The 24,011-nt window shown below is 49.0% G+C and overlaps 1 protein-coding gene across 1 annotated transcript; it reads right to left on the reverse strand.

Moving 5' to 3' along the window:
* Window positions 1-8,078: 8,078 nt before the first annotated feature.
* On the reverse strand, window positions 8,079-10,179 carry NUPR1 (nuclear protein 1, transcriptional regulator). The gene is made up of 3 exons (XM_012464575.3): window positions 9,533-10,179; window positions 8,706-8,855; window positions 8,079-8,377 (listed from the first exon to the last, which is right to left on the reverse strand). The coding sequence occupies exons 1-2, from the start codon at window positions 9,642-9,644 to the stop codon at window positions 8,719-8,721; spliced, it is 249 nt and encodes an 82-aa protein (XP_012319998.1). The 5' UTR covers window positions 9,645-10,179; the 3' UTR covers window positions 8,079-8,377; window positions 8,706-8,718.
* Window positions 10,180-24,011: the final 13,832 nt, after the last annotated feature.

Here is a 24,011-nt window from a genome sequence, read left to right on the forward strand (position 1 = left end):
GATTATGTAGCAGCAAGGTGGATGGGGCTAGGGTGTGGCAGGGGGACGCAAACCTTCAGCAATTTCCCCAAGTCAAGGAAAGGCAATTTGGAGAGCAAACACCTAGAGCTTATGTGTCACTGAGAAAGGACTCCCATGCCCTGCTCTTTCTGAGTAGTTTGGAGACATCAGAGTGCAGAAGGGACTGCACCCTGTTTTCACGCAGACAGAACCCAGCAGTGCTCCAAGTGCATATGTTGCAACCGAGCGAGTCAGAAGGAAAGTGCCACACTCTGAGTTTCAAATTAAGAGTCCTTTATTGCCTTCAACCAAGAGGCAGCTCACGCCGCCCCCCCCACCCCCCCCCCCCGCCCCGAAGAAGGGGCTTGATTCCTTTTTATACCTTGCTTAAAGGAGGGGAGGGGGAGCCTAGCTGAAGCAAAATTTACAGAAGCAGAACGAGCAAGTTGGGAGGGGGGAGCTGGTTACCAGGAAGCAAGTGGTTCTCATGATTGTTGATTACTAGGGAGGGTATACACAAGTGGTTCCCATGATTGCTGGTTGCCATGGGGGTGCACACAACAGCTGGGGACTTGCCGAGCAGGATGTGGTTACAACCATTACAAGGTACTGGGTACAGTGTGACCCAGCTGTACACCTGAGGGACAAATGGTGGGGAGGGGAGAGGCTAAGATGGCGTCTGTCTGGCTCTCATCTAAAAATGGAGTCAGTTTGGCTAACACAGGGTAGGTTAGCACACACACACTTGTGACTCTTAGGTCAAGGTCATCATAGGTAGTACATGGATGAACTTTTTAAAATTTATTTATTTATTTATTTATTTTATTTTTAAGACAGGGTTTCACCATGTTGGTCAGGCTGGTCTTGAACTCCCAACCTCAGGTGATCCACCCGCCTTGGCCTCCAAAGTGCTTGGATTACAGGCGTGAGCAACCACGCCTGGCCCTACATGGATTAACTTTTAAAAATGCTTTAGTTAGGTGTTCCTTTTTTTTCTTTTTCTTCTCTTTTTTTTTTTTTTTGAGACAGGGTCTGGCTCTGTTGCTCAGGCTGGAGTGCAGTGGTGCAATCACAGTTCGCTGCAACCTTGAACTCCTGTGCTCAAATGATCCTCCCACCTCAGCCTTTCGAGTGGCTGGGACTAACTACTTCTGTTTTTCTTTTTACAATTAATTTATTTCCTTCCTTCCTTCCTTCCTTCCTTCCTTTCTCTTTCTTTCTTTCTTTCTTCTTTCTTTTCATTCTTTCTTTCTTTCTTCCTTTCTTTCTTTTTTTTGGAGATGGAGTTTTGCTCTTGCCGCCCAGGCAGGAGTGCAATGGTCCAATCTCAGCTCACTGCAATCTCAGCCTCCCGGGTTCAAGAGATTCTCCTACCTCAGCCTCCCGAGTAGCTGCGATTACAGGTGCACGCCACCATGCTCAGCTAATTTTTTTGTTTTGTTTTGTTTTTTGTTTTTTTGAGAGGGAGTTTTGCTCTTGTTACCCAGGCTGCAGTGCAGTGAATCAATCTTGGCTCACTGCAACCTCCACCTCCTGGGTTCAAGCAATTCTCCTGCCTCAGCCTCCCGAGTAGCTGGGACTACAGGCGTGTGCCACCATGCCCAGCTAATTTTTGTATTTTTAGTAGAGATGGGGTTTCACCTTGTTGACCAGGATGGTCTCGATCTCTTGACCTCGTGATCCACCCACCTCGGCCTCCCAAAGTGCTGGGATTATAGGTATGAGCCACCACGCCCGGCCCTGATTTTTGTATTTTTAGTAAAGATGGGGTTTCACCATGTTGGCCAGGATGGTCTTGATCTCCTGACCTTATGATCTGCCTGCCTCGGTCTCCCAAAGTGCTGGGATTACAGGCATGAGCCACCATGCCCAGCCTATTATTATTTTTTTAAGATGGAGTGTCACTCTGTTGCCCAGGCTGGAGTGCAGTGGCGCAATCTTGGCTCACTGCAACCTTCGCCTTCTGGGTTCAAGCGATTTTCCTGTCTCAGCCTCCCTAGTAGCTGGGATTGCAGGTGCCTGCCACCATGCCTGGCTAAATATTTTTGTGTTTTTAGTAGGGACGGGGTTTCACCATATTCGTCAGACTGGTCTCAAACTCCTGATCTCAGGTGATCCACTCACCTTAGTCTCCCAAAGTGCTGGGATTACAGGCATGAACCACTGTGCCTAGCCTGAAGTTATTTTCTAATTATGACACATGACTGAGGTTTTCCATTTTTGGTGGGTTTTCTATTTATGACACATGACCGTGGTTTTCCATTTTTGGTGGTTGTATGCTGTAGCTTCCTTTTTAAGTACATTTGAGTGAAAAGGGTAAGGAGGTAGTTTTTAAATGCCAAGTAAATACAGCATAATAAATATGGTAGAGTTTGAATGCACAGACAGCAGAAATCAATCACAAAAGTGCTATGGGAAGGATGAAGTTGGGAAAATCCTAAGACCCTAAGGTAGATCATCAGTAATGGTAGCTATGACTATTATTGTCAGCATTAACTTTAGGGGATTCTAGTTAAAAAAATCACTTTTGGGGTTGGGCACGGTGGCTCATGCCTATAATCCCAGCACTTTGGGAGGCCGAGGCAGGAGGATCACTTCAGGACAGGAGTTTGAAACCAGCCTTGGCGTCATAGCGAGACCTTGTCTCTACAGCAAATTAAAAAAATTAGCCCAGGAGGTCAAGGTTGCAGTGATTGCACCACTGCACTTCAGCCTGCGTGACACAGCGAGACCCTGTCTCAAAAAAGATAAAACTCAGGGTGATTCCGAAATTTTAAAATGTACTACTCTACCTGTGAGATGGCCTTTGAGGAAGGGGAAGGTGGAAGAGAATCAGTTGTTTGCAAAACAGATAGACAATCCCATAGTGAGTTTCTCAGTTCTCTGCAAGGAGTCGGGAGTCTTGCGTCATAGAAGCCTGACAGGGCTGATTCTATAATCAACCTCTTTCCCGGGGTGGGAAAGAGGTCAGTGATTTCTCTAGTTCTCAGGGGGATCCCCCCAAAATGGGGAACCAGACATTGCATGCAACCAGAAGAAAAAGAAAGGGTTTAGGAAAGGGGATGGAGACAGAAGAGGAAGATTCTGGGCGGGATCCTTTCGTATCCAAAAATTCTGCAATTCCAAGAATTGCCTTCATTCTCGGAATAGCCACTTAAAGGCCTCCCAGGCAGAGGCTGTGCCAGGTGAAGGCGAGGCCAGGAAAGGCCAGTCAGAGGCCAGGAGTGAGAGGCAGTGTGTGAGGCCTCCTCCTGGCCCGTGTCAAAGGACCCAGCACGGGGAGTGGCCATTCCAGGGATACCGTGTTTCCCAGCCTCCCTTTTCTCTTTTGACAGAGGAGAGGCCAGTCTCATCATTTGACAGGTGAGGAAACCCAGGCTCAGAGGAGTAATTGACCAGAAATTGAGAGTCTAGGATTCCTCATTGTTAATACATGGTTTTTCCCAGGCATGTAGCAAATGGGAAAAAATCCAGGCTTTAAAATTCAGACAGACCTGAGTTCACAATTCCAGTCCCTACAGGTTGTGGTTGTGTGACTTTGGGCAAATTACTTAACCTCTCTGAACCTCAGTTTTCCGGTCTGAAAAAAGAGGATCATTAATAATATGTCCTATTGGGTTGTTGTAAGGATTAAATGGAGCAAATCCTACAAAACACCTGTCACAGAATAGGAGCTCCAAACACAGGAGAGCTGTTGCTAGGATTTTCTGAAGCCGACACACCAGCTCTGTGCTGGGCTGAAGGCCAACTGCCTGGGATTGCTCCTGCCACTTGCTCCCTGGGTTCTAGAGCTGACGGTGTCCCTAGGCCTGGTTCCAGTCATATCAGGATTCCATTTACCCCTCTTGGCAGCCCAGGCCTTCAGCTGGGTTCTGGTAACTCAGTAGGCGTCCAATAAGCATTGATTGAGTTAATAAGTAATTTGTATGGAAAGAGAGAGTCGGAGGCAAAATCTGAAGGATTTCTAAGATGACTGTAAGATTCTGGGCCCAGTCTCCAGCGTGATTCCAGAGGAGGGGTCGGCCTGGGGTAGAGGTCAGGAGATGGGTGGAGGATTGCAATTCAAGGACAACTTTGTTTTTTGTTTTTTGTGGGTTTTTCTTCAGACAGGTCTTACTCTGATGCCCAGGCTGGAGTGCAGTGGTATGATCATGGCTCACTACAGCCACCACCTCCCAGGCTCAAGAGATCCTCTCACCTCAGTCTCCCAAGTAGGTGAGACCACAGGCACAAGCCACCACACCTGGCTAATTTAAATTTTTTTTATTTTTTTAGATAGAGTCTTGCTCTGTTGCCAGGCACCAGACTGGAGTGCAGTGGCACGATCTCGGCTCACTGCAACCTCTGCCTCCCGGGTTCAAGCAATTCTCCTGCCTCAGCCTCCCGAGTAGCTGGGACTACAGGCATTCACCACCACGCCCAGCTAATTTTTGTATTTTAGTAGAGAAAGGGTTTCACCATGTTGGCCAGGATGGTCTTGATCTCTTGACCTCGTGATCCGCATGCCTCGGCCTCCCAAAGTGCTGGGATTACAGACGTGAGCGACCGTGCCTGGCCTAATTTTTAATTTTTTATTGAGAGAGGGTCTTGCTATGTTGCCAGGCTGGCCTGGAACTCCTGGGCTCAAGGGATCCTCCCACCTTGGCCTCCCAAAGTGCTGGGATTGCAGGCATGAGCTTCTGCACCCAACCAATCAGGGAGGATTTTGAAGAAAAGGAGACACCTGAGCTGAGCCTCATGCGATGGGGTTGGGGGAGGAATTAAAGTCACCTCAGACAGAAAGGACCGGAAAAACAGAAGCTTGTTTAAGGGCAGGTATGAAAGACAGATTTCAGCCCACACAAAGGATCTGCCCTGAGATAGAATTAGGCAACCTTTGCCAGGCATGGTGGCAGGACTGTAATCCTAGCACTTTAGGAGGCTGAGGCAGGTGGATCACCTGAGGTCAGGAGTTCAAGACCAGCCTGGCCAACATGGTGAAACCCTGTCTCCACTAAAAACACAAAAATTAGCTAGGTGTGGTAGCGCATGCCTGTAATCCCAGCTTCTTGGGAGGCTGAAGCAGGAGAATGAACCCTGAAGGCAGAGGTTGCAGTGAGTTGAGATTGCACCACTGCACTCCAGCTTGGGCGAGAGAGTGAGACTCTGTCTCAAAAAAAAAAAAAAAAAAAAAGAGTCAGGCAACCTTGAAAGGTAGCCAGTTCCCCATCCGTAGTGGTATTCAAACAAGCAGAGGTGATCCCACTGTTAAGTGGGGGTAGAGTTGGGCCAGATATCCTTAAATGTCCTTCCCGGTCATGGATTCATGCTATTGCTGTGATTAGGCTGGACTCAAGGGAAGGGGATGGATACAGGTCCCCAAGGCTTCAAGCTGGTTGTAGTCTGATGTGCATCTGTTCCTGCTCTATCAGGTACCTTGGTCCTCTGTGGATGTCCTTGGGTCCCCAAGAACCACTGACTCCAAGTTCTGCAGTGTGGGGCTTGTATGAAAGGGACAGGAGAAAAGAAAACAGGCTCTGCCCAGGCCCCAATCTCAGAGTTTTCTCCCCCCACATCTGCCGATTCTGCATGTGGGCAATGTTTCCAGCTAGCTTCTTGCCCAGGTTTGGCTTCCACGTGGCTAAGCAGCTAAATGCTAATTTCCCAACTTCTCTTGTAGTTGGGTGTGGCCGTGTAACCACATTCCAAACAGATGCGATACGTTCTACTTTTAGGTTATGCCCTCAAATTAAAGAGGTGTCGGCTGGGCGCAGTGGCTCATGCCTATAATCATGTCAGCACTTTGAGAGGCTGAGGCGGGCGGATCACCTGAGGTCGGGAGTTTGAGACCAGCCTGACCAACATGGAGAAACCCTGTCTCTACTGAAAATACAAAATGCTGGGCATAGTGGTGGATGCCTGTAATTCCAGCTACTTGGGAGGCTGAGGCAGGAGAATCGCTTGAACCTGGGAAGTGGAGGTTGCAGTGAGCCGAGATTGCAATGTTGCACTCCAGCCTGGGCAACAAGAGCAAAATTCTGTCTCAAAAAAAAAAAACAAAAAAACCTGAAGATGTGTGGCCTCCTCTGTCTCTTCCACACTCTCTTTCCACAGGCTGAGATGCAGATTCGATGGCAGGTACTGAAGCAGCTATTTTAGGCCTCAAAGTGGAAGCCATGTTTTGAATGTGGCAAAACAATGCGTAAAAGTAGCTGGAATCCTTAATACAATGGAGCTGCCATTTGAACCAGGAGGACTTGGGGCTGAGTAAGAGAGGAATAACTTTCTATCTTGTTTTGTCTGATTCTTCAGAACAGCAACCCAAACCTGTATCTCAATCAATACTTTATCTCAGCTCCAAGCATACTTCTTGTTTGCCCCATATTCTTCAACTCTGGTCCTGAGACATAGCACTGGATAAGAATCTCCCTCCCCCATCCCACCTCCCAGAACTACAAGAGAAGCTGAAAACAGTAAGAGCCTTGAATATGAGCCCCGAGTGAGCTAGGGCAAATCCCTTAATAGTTCCCTCCCTCCCTCCCTCCCTGCCTCTGTCCCTCCCTCCCTTCCTTCTTGCTCTCTTTTCTTCCTTCCTTCCTTCCTTCCTTCCCTCCCTCCCTCCCTCCCTCCTTCCTTCCCTCCTTCCTTCCTTCCTTTCTTCTCTCTCTCTCTTTTTCAAGACATGTTTTCACTCTGTTGCTCATGCTGGAGTATAGTGGCACCATGAGGGGTCACTGCACCCACCAGCTCCTGGGTTCAAGGGATCCTCTCACTTCAGCCTCTGAGCTGCTAGGACTCCAGGCGTGAGCCACCACGCTTCGCTAATTTTTAAATTTTTTGTAGAAACAGGGTCTTGCTATGTTGCCCAGGCTGGTTTTGAATTCCTGGCCTCAAGCAATCCTCCCTCCTTGGCCTCCCAAAGGCTGGGAGGCTGAGGGGGACAGTTTGAGACCAGCCTGGACAACATGGTGAAACCCCGTTTCTACTAAAAATACGAAAATTAGCTGGGCGTGGTGGTGCTCACCTGTAGTCCCACCTACTCAGGGGGCTGAGGCACAAGAATCGCTTGAACCCAGGAGGCAGAGGTTGCAGTAAGCCAAGATGGCACCACTACACTTTAGCCTGGGCAACAGAGCGAGACTCTCTCTCTAAAAAAAAAAACTGATAGAGATGGGGTCTCACTATGATGCCCAAGCTGGTTTCGAACCTCCCACCTCAGCCTCCTAAAGTGCTGTGATTACAGGCATGAGCCACTGCTCCTGGCCTTTAATATTTTAAATCTCAGTTTTCTCCATCTTTTAGATGGCATCCATAAGTAGCATTCCCTTCAAAAGGTGGTTTTCTGTTTATTATTATGATGATTATTTCTTTCTCTCTAGAGTGTTCAGCAGGATATTATTATTATTATTATTTTGAGGCAGAGTTCACTCTTGTTGCCCAGGCTGGAGTGCAATGGCATGATCCCAGATCACCACAACCTCCACCTCCAGGGTTCAAGTAATTCTCCTGCCTCAGCCTCCCGAGTAGCTGGGATTACAGGCATGCACCAACACGTCCAGCTAATTTTGTATTTTTAGTAGAGACAGGGTTTCTCCATGTTGGTCAGGCTGATCTCAAACTCCCGACCTCAGAGGATCCGCCCTCCTTGGCCTCCCAAAGTGCTGGGATTACAGGCGTGAGCCACCGTGCCCGGCCTCAAAAAGTGTTTTTTTTTTGTTTTGTTTTAATTATTATTTTTTTCTTTTTTCTTTTTTTTTCCAGATTGAAAAAGATGGTTTTCTATGAACAGCACATAATCAACAAAAACAGATAGGTGCTGGGGAGAGCCATGTTTCATGGGCAGTATCGCAAAAAAGCAGAAGAAATTCTTTCCCATTATGTAGGAGCCCACAGAAATGTATGCGCTAAAAGATGTGCACGCGTAAACAAACCAAAAACCACACCCACAGCACAGGCTCCTCCAGAAGCAGGAACACTCCCTGCCCCAGATACATGCACCAAATACAAACACACATCCAAGAGGCTCTCCCGCGTTCGTGCATGTGCAGGCACAGGCAGGCATGCACGTGCCCGAGCAAAACACACACCCAAGCTGTGGCTGCTGTGCTCATCTATTTATTGTTGCTGCCACCCTGGAGGAGCCCCCGTTTCTTCTGTAGCTTTCTTTTTTGGGGGGTATCTTCCTGGCTCTGCCCCTCCATTCCCTGCCTCTCACTACCCTTCTTGCACTTTTGCTGGGGTTGGAGGTGCTTTCCTGGTAGCCCCTCAGAGACTCAGTCAGCGGGGTAAGTCCTAGGAGTGGGGTGTGTGGCAAGCCGGCCTGGATCCTGTCCCGGGTCCTCCTTCCTCCACAGTCCCGTCTCCGTTGCTGGGTGTAGTGTCCGTGGTCTGGCCTCATCTGGGGGGTGAGGAAAAGCAGGTGGTGAAAGGGACAGAGACCTGGGTTCTAATGCTGCCTCTTCCACTCAACGTGTGACTCCAGGGAAGGACCACCCTCTTTGGCCTTGGTTTCTGTCTCTGTAAATCAAATTTCCCTTCAATTGGAAAGGTTCTGTGTTCCCCTTTTGCTCTGGCCGCTAGGAAACTCACAGCTAAACGTATGTCTCATTTTATTCTGCATTGAGACAACAGTTGTCTGATCCCTCCTTCGCACCCAACTGCACACATTCTGGCCTGTCCATGGCAGAGGCACCGCCTTGGGCTCTCTGGGTCCCCGGACTCCTTACCTCTAGCTCTGTCTCAGCGCCGTGCCCCTCGCTTCTTCCTCTCTGAATTCTGCAGCTTGGTCACCAGCTTCCTCTCGTGCCCTCCAGGGCTTGGGCGGTTGGTGTTGGCAGCAGCTTCTCTCTTGGAGCGACCTTTCCGGCCTCCGCCTCCTGTCACCAAGGCAGGAGTCAGAGGAGAAATGGGCAGAGGCAGGATGAGAGGCCTCGGAGGAGAGGCAGGGATCCAGGGTTGCGGGGATGGAGCGAGCAGGGGGAAGCCTGTTGCTTCCCCTCTGTGAAATGTGGGACGTTGCTTCCCCAGACGGATGTGTGTGAGGTCCCGGGCTGAGTAAGACAGCACTCCGGGGATGAAGGACTAGAGAGGGGTGACCTGAGGATCAAAGGAACAGCTTGGCTAGAAAAGGGTGAGTGGGCTGGGCATGGTGGCTCACTCCTGTAATCTCAGCGTTTTGGGAGGCCAAGGCAGGAGAATTGCTTGAGCCTGGGAGTTCGAGATCAGCCTGGGCAACACAGTGAGACCCCATCTCCCCACTACAGGTGGTGCACAGCTGAAGTTCCAGGTACTTGGGAGATTGAAGCAGGAGGATCACATGAGTCCAGGAGTTTGAGGCTGCAGTGAGTTGTGATCACACCACTGCACTCCAGCCTGGGTGACAGAGTGACACTCTCAAAAAAAAGAAAGAGTGAGGAGATAGAGTGAGGAGAGAGAGAAAGAAGAAAGAAACAAAGAGGAAGAGAGGAAGGGGAAAGGGAGGTGGGAAGTCCATGGAGGGGTCCCGATTTCGGGAGAGGAGGAAGGACCGTGGAGATGGCCAAGTGGGCCTTACCCAGGTAGGAATGGGCCAGGCTGTAGAGGTCAGATTCATCCAGGCTGGGGTCCTCATCCTCTGGGGCTGGGGGCTGCTGGGGGGCGCTGGCTGCTGGCGGGAAGCTGGCCATCGTGCCTGGCTTGTCCTCCCTGCCTCTCTTCTCCTAATGCTTTGTCTGTCTCTGCTTTCCTGGGCCCGTGCCTCTCCACTCCCAGTCCACTCCCTCAGCTTATAAGGCTGTGTCTCCTCCTCAGGCCACAGTCTGGCTCCAGCCCATCAGGCCCTGTCTGATGCAATCTGGCCCCTTTCCAGAATCCAGCCAGTAAACACAGTCACGAGAGGGGAAGAGCTGGTCCCTGAGTCCAGCTCCACTCTGCCTCCTGCCTCCCAGGCTCGCCCAGCTGGATATTTTCCATAGAGGAGGTCCCGCCCCTCGGCGGGGAGCAGGGAAGAGGCAGGATCTGGGCTTAAACACTCCTTGGGATCGTGGCGTCATCTGATCGAGGGCTTCACCTGGGCCTGGGGTGATGCCTACACAGCTAACCCCAGCACCAGAATTCTTGCTGAGACACAAGAAGTGAGGAAGGATGGGGAGCACACCCTGTGCCGGGGCAAGCTGGCAGCTTCCATCCAGTCACACTCAACATCTTTTTTTCTTCTTCTTCTTCTTCTTTTTTTTTTTTTTTTTTTTTTTTTGAGACGAAGTCTGTTACCCAGACTGGAGTGCAGTGGTGCAATTTCGGCTCACTGCAACCTCCTCCTCCTGGGTTCAAGCGATTCTCCTGCATCAGCCTCCCGAGTAGCTGGGATTACAGGCACCTGCCACCACACCTGGCCAATTTTTGTATTTTTAGTAGAGATGGGGTATGTTGGCCAGGCTGGTCTCAAACTTCTGAGACCTCAAGTGATACACACACCTCGGCCTCCCAAAGTTCTGGGATTACAGGCGTGAGCCACACCCTCCCCTTTTTTTTTCTGAGAAACGTCTTGGAAAACCCCTTAATATCCTGAAACAGGGTCCCCAGTAATGTAATCTTCCTCACCTCAGAGGAGGGTGGCAGACAGTTGGAGAGTTCAGGGTCTGGAGCCAGATGCCCTCAATTCAAACCCCTGACCCACCACTTTCCATGTGATATTGGGTGAGTCCCTTCACCTCTCTGTGCCTTGGTTTCCAATTCTGTAAAACAAGAATGATAATAATTGTATCTTCTTCCTAGAGTTGGGGAGAGAGTCAAATGAGATAATGTTTGAAAGACACTTGCCACAGTGCCTGGTGACAGAGCGAGACCCTGTCTCAAAACAAATTATAATAAAATAATACGTATTTCAAAATATGGATATACTGAGACAGAAGACATAATGAGGCCGAGCGTGGTGGCTCATGCCTGTAGTCCGAGCACCAGCACTTTGGGAGGCCGAGGCAAATCCCTTCTCTACTAAAAATACAAAAATTAGCCAGGTGTGGTGGCAAGTGCCTGTAATCCCAGCTACTCGGGAGGCTGAGGTAGGAGAATCGCTTGAACTCAGGAGGCGGAGGCTGCAGTGAGCCAAGATTGAGCCACTGCACTCCAGCCTCAGTGACAGAACGAGACTGTGTCTCAAAACAAAAATAAAAACACAAGAAGCTGAACTTCTGCTTGTGTTTCTCCCTTGCCTGAGCCAGAATTGAATTTAGCCTTTGTTTTCCCAGATTTGGGTGATGGGTGAGTTCCTTAATACCCAGGAAATGAAAGTGAAGACAGGATATTGAATGAAAACAGAGTTGGGGTAATAATAACAGACCAGGTGATAAGAGAAAGAGGAAAATAATCTCAAATTAAGCAAAGATTGGCCTAGCACGGTAGCTCATGCCTGTGATTCCAGGGCTCTGGGAGGGTAAGGTGGGAGGATTGCTTGAGGCAGGAGTTTAAGACCAGCTTTGGCAATAGAGCAAGACCCTGGTGTTTTTTTTTTTTTTTTTTTTTTTTGAGATGGAGTCTCCCTCTGTCATACAGGCTAGAGTGCAGTGGTGTGATCTTGGCTTACTGCAACCTCCACCTCCCGGGATCAAGCGATTCTCCTGCCTCAGCCTCCCGAGTGGCATGCACCACCACACCAGCTAATTTTTGTATTTTTAGTAGAGACAGGGTTTCATCATCTTGGCCAGGTTGGTCTCGATCTTCTGACCTTGTGATCTGCCCGCCTCGGTCTCCAAAAGTGCTGGGATTACAGGCATGAGCCACTGTGCCCAGCCCGAAAGACCCTGTCTTAAAAAAAAAAAAAAATAGGGCCCAGCATGGCGGGTCGAGCCTATAATCCCAGCACTTTGGGAGGCTGAGATGGGCGGATCACCTGAGGTCAGGAGTTTGGTACCAGCCTGGTCAACATGGAGAAACCCCATCTCTACTAAAAGTACAAAATTAGCCAGGTGTGGTGGTGTGTGTCTATAATCCCAGCTACTCGGGAGACTGAGGCAGTGATTCTCCTAATCACTTAAACCCAGGAGGCAGAGGTTGCAGTGAGCTGAGATTGCACCATTGCGCTCCAGCCTGGGCAACAAGAGCAAAACTCCGTCTCAAAAAAAAAATTAAGAGGCCAGGTGTGGTCACTCATGCCTGTCATGCCAGTACTTTGGGAGGCCAAGGCAGGAGGATGGCCTCAACCCAGGAGGTCAAGGGTGCAGTGAGCCATGATCACACCCCACTGCATTTCAGCTTGGGCAACAGTGCGAGACGCATCTCTAAAATACATAAATACATAAATAAAAATGTATATTTAAAAAAAGCCAGGCTCAGTGGCTCATGCCCATAATCCCAGCACTTTGGGAGGCCAAGGCGGGTGGATCACCTGAGGTCAAGAATTCACAACCAGCCTGGCCAAAATGGTGAAACCCCATCTACTAAAAATACAAAAAATTAGCCGGGTGTGGGGGCGGGTGCCTGTAATCCCAGCTACCCAGGAGGCCGAGGCAGGAGAATCGCCTCAGCAGGGGAGGTGGAGGTTGTAGTGAGCCGAGATTGCAACACTGCCCTCCAGCCTTGGCGACAGAGCAAGGGTCCGTCTCAAAAATAAAAATAAAAAAAGAAGCCGGGCACTGTGGCTCACACCTGTAATCCCAGCACTTTGGGAGGCTGAGGTGGGCAGATCACCTGAGGTCAGGAATTCGAGACCAGCCTGACCACTATGGTGAAACCCCACCTTTTAAAAAAATATAATAATAAATAAATAATAAAGAAAGAAAGAAAGAAAAGGAAAAAGAAAGAGGGTGAGAGCACCCCATGTGTGGAAGGGCTCAGCCCAGAGTCAGGAGCTTGGCACATTGTTGTCTCCCCATTCTCCAAAGAAAGAAAATGAAGGCTCAATGAGTGCCTTGCTGGAGGTCATGCCACTAGTGAGTAGTGAAGGATTTCTCCCCGTGGCCTGTCCAGCTGATCCCAATCCCAGGGCTCATTCTAAGCACAGCTGGCCAAACACTGGCAAAGACTTGGCCACTCTGTGTGTGGGAGCACTTATCAACGATTCCTCCCTCCCTCCTCCTCCCTCCCTCCCTCTTTCCCTCTTCCCTCCTCTCTTCCTCCCTCTCTCCCTCCTCCCTCCTCACTCCTCCCTCCCTTCCCAAACAGTTATTAGTGCCTACTTTGGCCCAGGCCGAGTGTTGAGAACACAATCGCCTGCACTTTCTGGAAGGTCTGTGCAATGGAGGGGCTGGGTTTTCGGCAGGTCAGGTCAGTACACATCCTGTCCACAGCACCACCCACACACCACTACTTCTCCTTTATCCCATTGCCCTGATTTTATTTTACTTTCTTCATAGCATTCCCTAACCAAAAGTGTGTTTGTTTTTTGTTGTTTTTGGTTTTTTGAGACAGGGTCTCAGTCTGTCACCCAGGCTGGAGTGCAGTGGCGCAATCTCGGCTCACTGCAACCTCCACCTCCTGGGTTCAAGTGATTCTCCTGCCTCAGCCTCCTGAGTAGCTGGGATTACAGGCGCATGACACCAGGCTCAGCTAATTTTTATATTTTTAGTAGAGACAGGGTTTCACCACGCTAGCCAGGCTGGTCTCGAACTCCTGACCTCAAGTGATCTGCTCACCTCCTCGGCCTCCCAAAGTGCTGGGGTTACAGGCATGAGCCACTCAACCCAGCATCTTTTTTATTTGTTTACTTCTTCATTATTTGTCCCCATTGGCATGCAACCATTGGTTTAGTTTAGTTAATGGTTAAAGGAGTAGGCTCTGGAACTGGACTTCCTGAGTCTAAAGCTTCGCTCTAGCCGATGGTTAGCTGTGTGCCCTTAGACAAGCTTAGTCTGCATGTTTGTTTACTCATCTGTAAAATGGGGTTAATAATTGGTACCTAGGGGTCTGGGCATGGTGGCTCATGTCTGTAATCCCAGCACCTTGGGAAGCTGAGGCAGGCAGATCATGAGGTCAGAAGTTTGAGACCAGCCTGGCCAGCATGATGAAACCCTAAAAATTTTTTTTTAAATTAAAAAAAAAAAAATTAGCCGGGCATGGTGGCAGGTGCCTGTAATCCCAGCTACTCAGGAGGTTGAGGCAGGAGAATTGCTTGAATCCAGCAAGTTGAGGTTGCAGTGAGCCAAGATTGTACCACTGCACTCCAGCCTGGGTGACAAAGCAAGACTCCATCTCAAAAATAAATAAATAAATAAATAAATAAATAAATAAATAAATAAATAAAATGATACCTTGGCTGGGTAAGGTGAGGCACGCCTGCAATTCCACTGTTTTGGAGAGGCTGAGCTGGGAGGATCACTTGAGGCCAGGAGTTTGAGGCTGCAGCGAGCTATGATCATACCACTGCACTCTAAAAAGAAAAAGAGCCAGCACGGTGACTCACGCCTGTAATCCCAGCACTTTGGGAGGCTGAGAAGGGCAGATCACCTGAGGTCAGGAGTTTGAGACCAGCCTGGCCAACATGGTGAAACCCCATCTCATATAGGAAAAAAAAAAAAAAGAAAAAGGAAAGAACGCTGGGCTCAGTGGCTCACACCTGTAAGCCCAGCACTTTGGGAGGCTGAGAAGGGCAGATCACCTGAGGTCAGGAGTTTGAGACCAGCCTGGCCAACATGGTGAAACCCCATCTCATATAGGAAAAAAAAAAAAAAGAAAAAGGAAAGAACGCTGGGCTCAGTGGCTCACACCTGTAAGCCCAGCACTTTGGGAGGCCAAGGAGGGCAGCTTTCCTGAGCTCAGGAGTTTGAGACCAGCCTGGACAACACGGTGAAACCCCATCTCTACTAAAATACAAAAAATCAGCTGGGCGTGGCGGTGTGCGATTGTAGTCCCAGCTACCCAAAAGGCTGAGGCAAGAGAATTGATTGAACTTGGGAGGCGGAAGTTTCAGTGAGCCGAGATTGTGTCACTGCACCAGCCTGGGTGACAAAGTGAGACTTCTTCTCCAAAAAAGAAGAAAAAGAAAAGAAAAGAAGGCTGGGTCTGGGCTTGGTGGCTCACGCCTGTAATCCCAGGGAGATGCAATCGTCAGGTTGTGGAAAAGACATTTTTGGGGAGTTAGCTACTTGTGGGGTCCTTCACGTTGGTAGAGTCAGTCGCTTCACTGGCACGCAGGACCTAAAGAAATTTCTCAAAAGGAGCATTTAATGTTTCATAATGTTCAAGTTGCTATCTCTCGTGCAGTTAAGGGGAACTGTGATCTTGTAACCAGATCTACGTGATTCTAGGACAGCAGGCACCGGACGACGAAGAGGAAGCAGGTAGGGGGCAGCTGACCTCATGATCAGCGCTGGCTGTGCTGCAAGCCTGGCATGTTTCCATTTTTCCTCTCTGTTCTCTGATCAGTTGTGTAAGGTTTACAGGGACGGTTTCATTTTCCCATCCTCAAGCCTCCTGGTGCCTGTAAAATCCACCACAAGGAAGTTTATTTTCTTCCTGCTCAGGGTTATACCTTCATGGCATTGCTGAGCACACCTATGACAAGCCAGCACGATCAGCCTGGAGTAAACGCAGCAAAGGGCTGGGAGCTCCCAGGAGGGCACCTAACCTCGCTGGAGATAGGGAGATGAGGGCATGTGCTTCCTGAAGGAGGTGAAGCTTGTGTTTTAATTCTTTCATTTTTTAAATTTTTATTTATTTTTAATTTTTTTTTTTTTGAGATGGAGTTTCGCTCTGTTGTCCAGGCTGGAGTGCCATGATCTCGGGCTCACTGCAACCTCTGTGTCCCAGGTTCAAGCAATTCTCCTGTCTCAGTCTCCCGAGTAGCTGGGATCACAGACGCACACCACTGCGCCCAGATAATTTTTGTATTTTTAGTAGAGATAGGGTTTTACCATGTTGGCCTGGCTGATTTCGATCTCCTGACCTCAGTTGATCCGCCTGCCTTGGCCTCCCAAAGTGCTAGGATTATAGGTGTGAGCTACTGCACTCAGCCTATTTATTTTTGAGACAGGTTCTCACTGTTGCCCAGGCTGAGTGCAGTGGAGCAGTCTTGTTCACTGCAGCCTAGACCTCTAGGGCTCAAGGGATCCTGCCGCCTCAGCCTCCCAAGTAGCTGGGACTTTAGGCCTGCACCACCATGCCCAATTAATTTTATTTTTTGTAGAGGCAAGGTTTCCCTATGTTGCCGAGACTGATCCCAAACTTCTGGCCTAAAGTGATCCTCTCACCTTGGCCTCCCAAATTGCTGGGATTACAGGCGTAAGCCACCACACCAGGCCTGGTGGTAAAGTTTGAACAAGAATGACTGTGGGCCAAGTGCAAAGGCTCACACCTGTAATTCCAGCACTTTGGGAGGCGGAGGCAGAAGGATTGCTTGAGCCCAGGGATTTAAAACAAACCTGGGCAACAGAGCGAGATCTCATCTTTACAAAAATATCCAAAAATTAGCCAGGTGTGGTGGTGCGTGCCTGTAGCTCCAAGTACCCAGGAGGCTGAGGCAGGAGGATGACTTGAGCCCAGGAGGCTGAGGCTACAGTGAGCCGTGATCAAACCACTGCACTCCAGCCTGGGCAACAGAGCAAGACTTCGTCTCTGTTGGATAGCCTGTGGGATGTGGGAAGTCACTAGCTCAAAGAAACGGAAGCTTCCCAGGCTGAAGGCAAGATGTGTAATGAAGGTGGATGCAAGAAGTGTAACTGAGGTGAAACAAAATATATCCATATGATCTCACAACCCCATTCCAGATAAAATGTCAAATCTGGCAGCTGCATTTGGAATTTTTCTTGGCTGTGTGCTATCATCAGTTTAAATATCAACAGATGCTCTTTTTTTTTTCCCCTCCATCCCCTACACTCCTCTTTTTTTTTTTTTTTAAATGGAGTTTCACTCTTGTCGTCCAGGCTGGAGTGCAATGGCACAGTCTCAGCTCACTGCAACCTCCGCCTCCTGGGTTCAAGCGATTCTCCTGCCTCAGTCTCCCCAGTAGCTGGGATTACAGGCAGATGCCACGACGCCTAGATATTTTTTTTATTTTTAGTAGAGACAGGGTTTCACCATGTTGGTCACACTGGTTTTGAACTCCTGACCTCAGGTGATCCACCTTGGCCTCCCAAAGTGCTGGGATTACAGGCTTGATCCCTAGCGCCCGGCAGGATGCTGTCTTTAATTGGTGGTGTGACAACATTGATAAGATTTTGAAACGGTCATATCCCCCTGATATTGCAGTTCCACTGCAGGAGTCTCTCCTACAGAAATCTTCCCAGAGGTGAGTAAAGAGGCAGGTACTTGGGAGGCCGAGGCAGGTGGATCACGAGGTCAAGAGATTGAGACCATCCTGGTTAACGTGGTGAAACCCCGTCTCTACTAAAAATACAAAAAATTAGCTGGGCATGGTGGCGCGTGCCTGTAATCCCAGCTACTCAGGAAGCTGAGGCGGGAGAATTGCCTGAACCCAGGAGGCCGAGGTTGCGGCGAACCGAGATCGCTCCATTGCACTCCAGCCTGGGTAACAAGAGCGAAACTCCATCTCAAAAAAAAAAAAAAAAAAAGAGGCAGGTACAAGGCAGTTCACTTGTTTGTTGTCGTGACAAACAGAAACCCAGCCTGGGCAACATAGTGAGATCCCATCTCTACAAAACAAAACAAAAAGACTGGCATGGTGGTATGTAGTCCCAGCTACTCAGGAGGATGACGCAGGAGGATCCTTGAGCTATGATGGTGCCACTGCACTCCAGCCTGGGCGACAGAGCAAGACCCTGTCTCTTTAAAAACAAAAATAAAAAATGGAAAACAATCTAAATGTCCATCAGTAGGCGACTGATCAGTTTCCTTCTGTGAAATACTCTGTAGCCATTCCATAGTGTTAGAGATAATCTGTATCTCTATCTCTGATGAGAAAGATGTTCATAATACATTGTTAATGAAAGACACAGGTTGGAAAACATTATCTACACTACATTCTATTTTTACATTAAATGTATAGATAATATGAGTAATACACGGTTTTCAGCATAATAGAGATGTGACACTTTTCTCCTGATAACTAAAATAGTCAGCCAGATAAAACATAGTGGTAGAAAAATCTAGAATAAGGCCAGTTGTGGTGGCTCATGCCTGTAATGCCAACACTTTGGGAGGCTGAGGCGGGTGGATCACCTGAGGTCAGGAGTTCGAGACCAGCCTGACCAACACGGTGAAACCCCATCTCTACTAAAAATTAAAAAATTAGCCAGGCATGGTGGTGCATGTCTGTCATCTCAGCTACTCGGGAGGCTGAAGCAGGAGAATTGCTTGAGCTCAGGAGGTGGAGGATGCAGTCAGCCAAAATTGCACCATTGCACTCCAGCCTGGGCAACGAGAGCAAAACTTCATCTCAAAAAAAAAAAAAAAGAAAGAAAAATCTAGAATAATAAATGATATTACTGGATGTCTCCTGAGAGGTCAGCAAACCCAACCCTATTTAACACAAGATGAAAGTAAAGACCAGAAAGCCATGCATTCTCCAGTCTATAAATGTTTAGGATACTAACCATGTGCCAGGCACTTGCTCAGTGCTGGGGCTATAAAAGTAAACATGGGGCCAGGCACTGTGGCTCACACCTGTAATCCTAGCATTTTGGGAGGCTGAGGCAGGTGGATCACCTCTGCTGAACTCCACTGGCCACCTCTGCTTGAACTCCGCTGGTCAGGAGTTCAAGACCAGCCTGGCCAACACGGCGAAACCCTGTCTTTACTAAAAATATGAAAAGTTAGCCGAGTGTGTTAGCAGACATGTGTAATCCCAACTATTCCAGAGGCTGAGGCAGAAGAATCACTTGAACCCAGGAGGCGGAGGTTGCAATGAGCCGAGATGGTGCCATTGCACTCCAGCCTGGGCAACAAGAACACAACTCCATCTCAAAAAAATAAAATAAAATAAACATGGGCCAGGCGCAGTGTCTCTTACCTGTAATCTCAGAATTTGGGAGGCCGAAGGGGGAGGATTGCTTGAGGCCAGGAGTTTGAGACCAGCCTAGGCAACAAAGCAAGACTTTGTCTCAACAAAAAATAAGAAATAAATTATTAATAGCCGGGTGCAGTGATACGCTCCTATAGTTCCAGCTACTCTGGAGGCTAAGGTGGGAAGATGGCCTGAGCCCAGGAATTTGAGGCTACAGTGAGCCATGATTGCACCACTGCACTCCAGCCTGGGCATCAGAGTAAGACTCTATCTCTAAAAAATAAAAATAAAGTGCCGGGCACGGTGGCTCACGCCTGTAATCCCAGCACTTTGGGAGGCTGAGGAGGGTGGATCACAAGGTCAGGAGATAGAGACCATCTTGGCTAACACGGTGAAACCTTGTCTCTACTAAAAATACAAAAAAATTAGCCAGGCATGGTGGCACACACCTGTAATCCCAGCTACTCGGGAGGCTGAGGCAGGAGCATCGCTTGAACGCAGGAGGCGGAGGTTGCAGAGAGCCAAGATCGTGTCATTGCCCTCCAGCCTGGGCGATAGAGCAAGATGCCTTCTCAAACAAAACAAAACAAAACAAACGCCGGGCCCGGTGGCTCAAGCCTGTAATCCCAGCACTTTGGGAGGCCGAGGCGGGTGGATCACGAGGTCAAGAGATCAAGACCATCCTGGTCAACACGGTGAAACCCCGTCTCTACTAAAAATACAAAAATTAGCTGGGCACGGTGGCGCGTGCCTGTAATCCCAGCTACTCAGGAGGCTGAGGCAGGAGAATTGCTTGAACCCAGGAGGCGGAGGTTGCGGTGAGCCGAGATCGTGCCATTGCACTCCAGCCTGGGTAACAAGAGCGAAACTCCGTCTCAAAAAAAAACAAACAACAACAACAAAAAACAAAACAAAACAAAAAAAAAAACAAACAAAAAGAATAAAAATAAAGTAAACGAAACACAGTACCTATTCTCAAGGAGTTCACAGGAGAGCAGATGATAGTGTCCCACAGGCAGGACATTACCATGCAGCTTAATGAGTAATAACAAAAACACGTTCAGCTGCAATGAGAACCTAATCCAGGCAAGACCCTGTCTCAAAAACAAAACAAAACCCTGAGGTATCCATATTAGCCATTGATTCAGTTCATATCACTAGATATTCTCCATTCTTTTATAGACAGTTTGATTGATTAGTTAAGATCATACTTACAAAAAACCCCACAAAAATGACTACCTTCCTAAACTTATGATATTTAAGGTCCAGTGAAAATTCTCAAGTCTCAAATCTGTTTCCAGCCGGGGCCACTGACGTCTGATGTACAATGCCGTCACTTCTGGGTTTTCAGGGTCACCAGGGCCAGTCCTGGTCACCTTCTCCACTGGGCTGTCTGGCCCACGTCCCACGGGGTCAACGTGGAGAGGTCTTTAACGGCCAGGGGTATGTCGAAAAAACAGGGAGGGCAACATCGCACTGTAATTTTCGGTGAAGGCTTTTTGGTTAGGATACCAATTCAGGTTTCATCTGCTCTGGCTGACTTTCTGCCTGAGTGCCCCTGGATGGAGGCGCGCTCATCGTGCCCCCTGGTGGCTACCGGACTTCAAAGGGGGAGTTCTGCTGAAGGTCAAAAGGATCCCAGGGCTTGGTCAGGGGGACCTTGGAGCTCTGCTTGGCGGTTTGTCCAGCCTGCAGCACCAGTCCATCGTTTTAGCGAAGATGTATTCAAACAGTCTCTTGTAAGTCAAATGAGCCTTCCTGGCGTCCTGCCCCGCACGCGCTGGCTGGACTGGTGGGTGGAAACCTGGGCCGGCTCAGCTGGGGAACGTTGCGGTTGTAGCCCGGATGCCTCGCGACCAATGTGTTGTGCCCACCCCATCCACCCCTGAGCCACATACACCGTCCCCTACCCTCCCAACCTCGCGCCACGGGGCGGTGCCCCCGTACCCCATTTCCGAGCCCATGCGGAGGGAAGTGAGCCCAGACACCATTGTTGCCCCCAGCAACGGCGTGTCTATGCTCCTATTTGTGTAAGAAAAATTCTTTTTTTTTTCTTTGAAAGAGGGTCGTGCTCTCCCAGGCTGGATGGAGTGCAGTGACGCGATCTTGTCACTGCCTCCATCTCCCGGGTTCAAGCAATTCTCCTACCTCGGCCTCCCAAGTACTGAGTATCTGGGATACAGGCGTTCGCCGCCACCACCCCTAGCTCTATTTTTTTGTATTTTTAGTAGAGATGGGGTTTCACGGCCGGGCGCGGTGGCTCACGCCTGTAATCCCAGCACTTTGGGAGGCGGGTGGATCACGAGGTCAAGAGATTGAGACCATAGTGGTCAACATGGTGAAACCCTGTCTCTACTAAAAATACGAAAAAATTAACTGGGCGTGGTGGCGCACGCCTGTAGTCCCAGCTACTTGGGAGGCTGAGGCAGGAAAATTGCCTGAACCCAGGAGGCGGAGGTTGCAGTGAGCCGAGATCACGCCATTGCACTCCAGCCTGGGTAACAAGAGCGAAACCCCATCTCAAAAAAAAAGAAAAAAAAAAAAAAGAGATGGGGTTTCACTATGTTGGCCAGGCTGGTCTCGAACTCCCGACCTCAGGTGACCCACCCACCTCGGCCTCCCAAAGTGCTGAGATTACAGGCATGAGCCACCTTGCCTGGCCAGAAAAATTATTTTCATTATTGAAAACAAAAGTGGGTGGGGGGAATTGACATGTGAACCAAACTCTCCATAGTGCTTATATCCTAGACTGGGGTTCTGGAGAATTTTTACTTTCTCCATTATAGACTCTAGATCTCTGTAGTGTTGGGCTTTTGCACAATGTACAGCTATTTTATGATCAGAAAAAAGGCAACATTTAAGAGTTAATGTATTTCATCGCCTTTCTCCCCTTGGATTGCATGCACACTATACCACCTTCTGGTCGTGATATGCAGCAGGGACAAAAACCATTAAATCGTGAATAGTTACAATTTCCTCCTTGTGAGAGCTCTGTGTGTGTGTGTGTGTGTGTGTGGAGACAGGGTCTCACTCCGTCGCCCAGGTTGGAGTGCAGTGCAGTGGCGCAATCACAGTTCACTGCAGCCTCAACCTCTTGGGCTCAAGTGATCCTCCTGCCCCACCTCCCTGCACCCCCACCATACCTGGCTGATATTTTTGTTTTCTTTGAGACAGAGTCTTGCCCTGTCACCCTGGCTGGAATGCAGTGGTGCAATCTCAGTTCACTGTAACCTCCGCCTCTCGGGTTCAAGCAATCCTCCCACCTCAGCCTCCCTAGTAGCTGGGACTACAGGTGAGCAACACCATGCCCGGCTAATTTTTTTTTTTTTTTTTTTAGGCTGGAGTATGGTGGCGCCATCTCAACTCACTTTGACCTCCGCCTCCTGGTTTCAAGTGATTCTCCTGCCTCAGCCTCATCAAATAGCTGGGATCACAGGCGTGCGCCACCACGCCCAGCTAATTTTTGTATTTTTAGTAGAGACAGGGTTTCACCATGTTGGCCAGGCTGGTCTCAAACTCCTGACTTCAGGTGATCCACCTGCCTTGGTCTCCCAAAGTGCTGGGATTACAGGTATGAGCCACCCCACCTAGCCTGAGTTTTAAATTTTTTTTGTAGAGATGAAATCTCACTCTGTTACCCAGACTGGTCTTGAACTTCTGGGCTCAAGCAATCCTCCTGCCTCAATCTTCCTAGTAGCTGGGACTACAGGTGCATGCCACCATGCCTGGCTAATTAAAAAAAAATTCTTTTTGGCTGGGCGTCGTGGCTCACGCTTGTAATCCAAGCACTTTGGAGGCCAAGGCGGGCAGATCACCTGAGGTTGGGAGTTCAAGACCAGCCTGACCAACACAGTGAAACCCCATCTTTAAAAAAAAAAAAATTTTTTTTTTTTTTTGTGGAGACATAGTCTTGCTATGTTTCCCAGGCTGGAGTACAGTGGCACGATCATAGCTCACTGTAGCCTTGAACTGCTGGCCTCAGGTGATCCTCTTCCCTGAGCCTCCCAAAGCAGTGGGATTGTAGGCATGTGCCACTCTGGCCAGAATGGATGAGGGGAGATCATTTAAGAGGGCATTGCTTAGTTTCATTAGTGGGCACACATCCCAGAGTAATCTTCACATAGCCCACAAGGGAATCAGCATGAAGTTGTTCACTGTGGCATTGTTTGTGGTAGCCAGTAGGCAACTTACAGGCCCATCATAAGTAAAATGTGGGTGCCCACTTTGAAATATTGCATGGTTGCTGTAAGTCATAGGTGATGTGTGCACATGACGACAGGTCTTGAAAGCACAGGGCTGAGGCCGGGCATGGTGGCTCACGCCTGTAATCCCAGCACTTTGGGAGGCTGAGGTAGGTGGATCACCTGAGATCAGGAGTTTGAGACCAGCCTGGCAACATGGTGAAAACCTGTCTCCACTAAAAATACAAAAAATTAGCCTGGCATGGTGGCATGCACCTGTAATCTCAGCTACTTGGGAGGCTGAGGCAGGAGAAATTCTTGAACCCAGAAAGCAGAGGTTGGCATGAGCCGAGATTGCGTCATTGCACTCCAGCTTGGGAGACAAGAGTGAGAATCCATCTCAGAGAAAAAAAAAAAAAAAGAGGCCGGGTGCGGTGGCTCACGCCTGTAATCCCAGCACTTTGGAGGCTGAGGTGGGTGGATCGCAAGGTCAAGAGATCGAGACCATCCTGGTCGACATGGTGAAACTCCGTCTCTACTAAAAATACAAAAAATTAGCTGGGCATGGTGGCGCGTGCCTGTAATCCCAGCTACTCAGGAGGCTGAGGCAGGAGAATTGCCTGAACCCAGGAGGCGGAGGTTGCGGTGAGCCAAGATCGCGCCATTGCACTCCAGCCTGGGTAACAACAGCGAAACTCCGTCTAAAAAAAAAAAGCAAGCACAAGGCTGAGTAGAAAAACAAATACAATGAGGTTGATAGCACAATACCATTAAATTGAAAATACACATACACACTAAACAACTCATGTTTTACTAGGACATTCCCATACATTTGGCCAAGGCAGGAGGAGAGGAGGAAAGGGTTAAAAGGGCATAAATATACAAAACAATGCTGGGCGAGGTGACTCACACCTGAAATTCCAGCACCTTGGGAGGCCAAGGTGGGAGGATCACTTGAGGTCAGGAGTTTAAGACCAACC

Source organism: Aotus nancymaae, unplaced genomic scaffold (assembly GCF_030222135.1).
Source record: "Aotus nancymaae isolate 86718 unplaced genomic scaffold, 86718_ANA_hifiasm-v0.15.2.pri h1tg000049l, whole genome shotgun sequence".
NCBI classification, from domain to species: Eukaryota; Metazoa; Chordata; class Mammalia; order Primates; family Aotidae; genus Aotus; species Aotus nancymaae.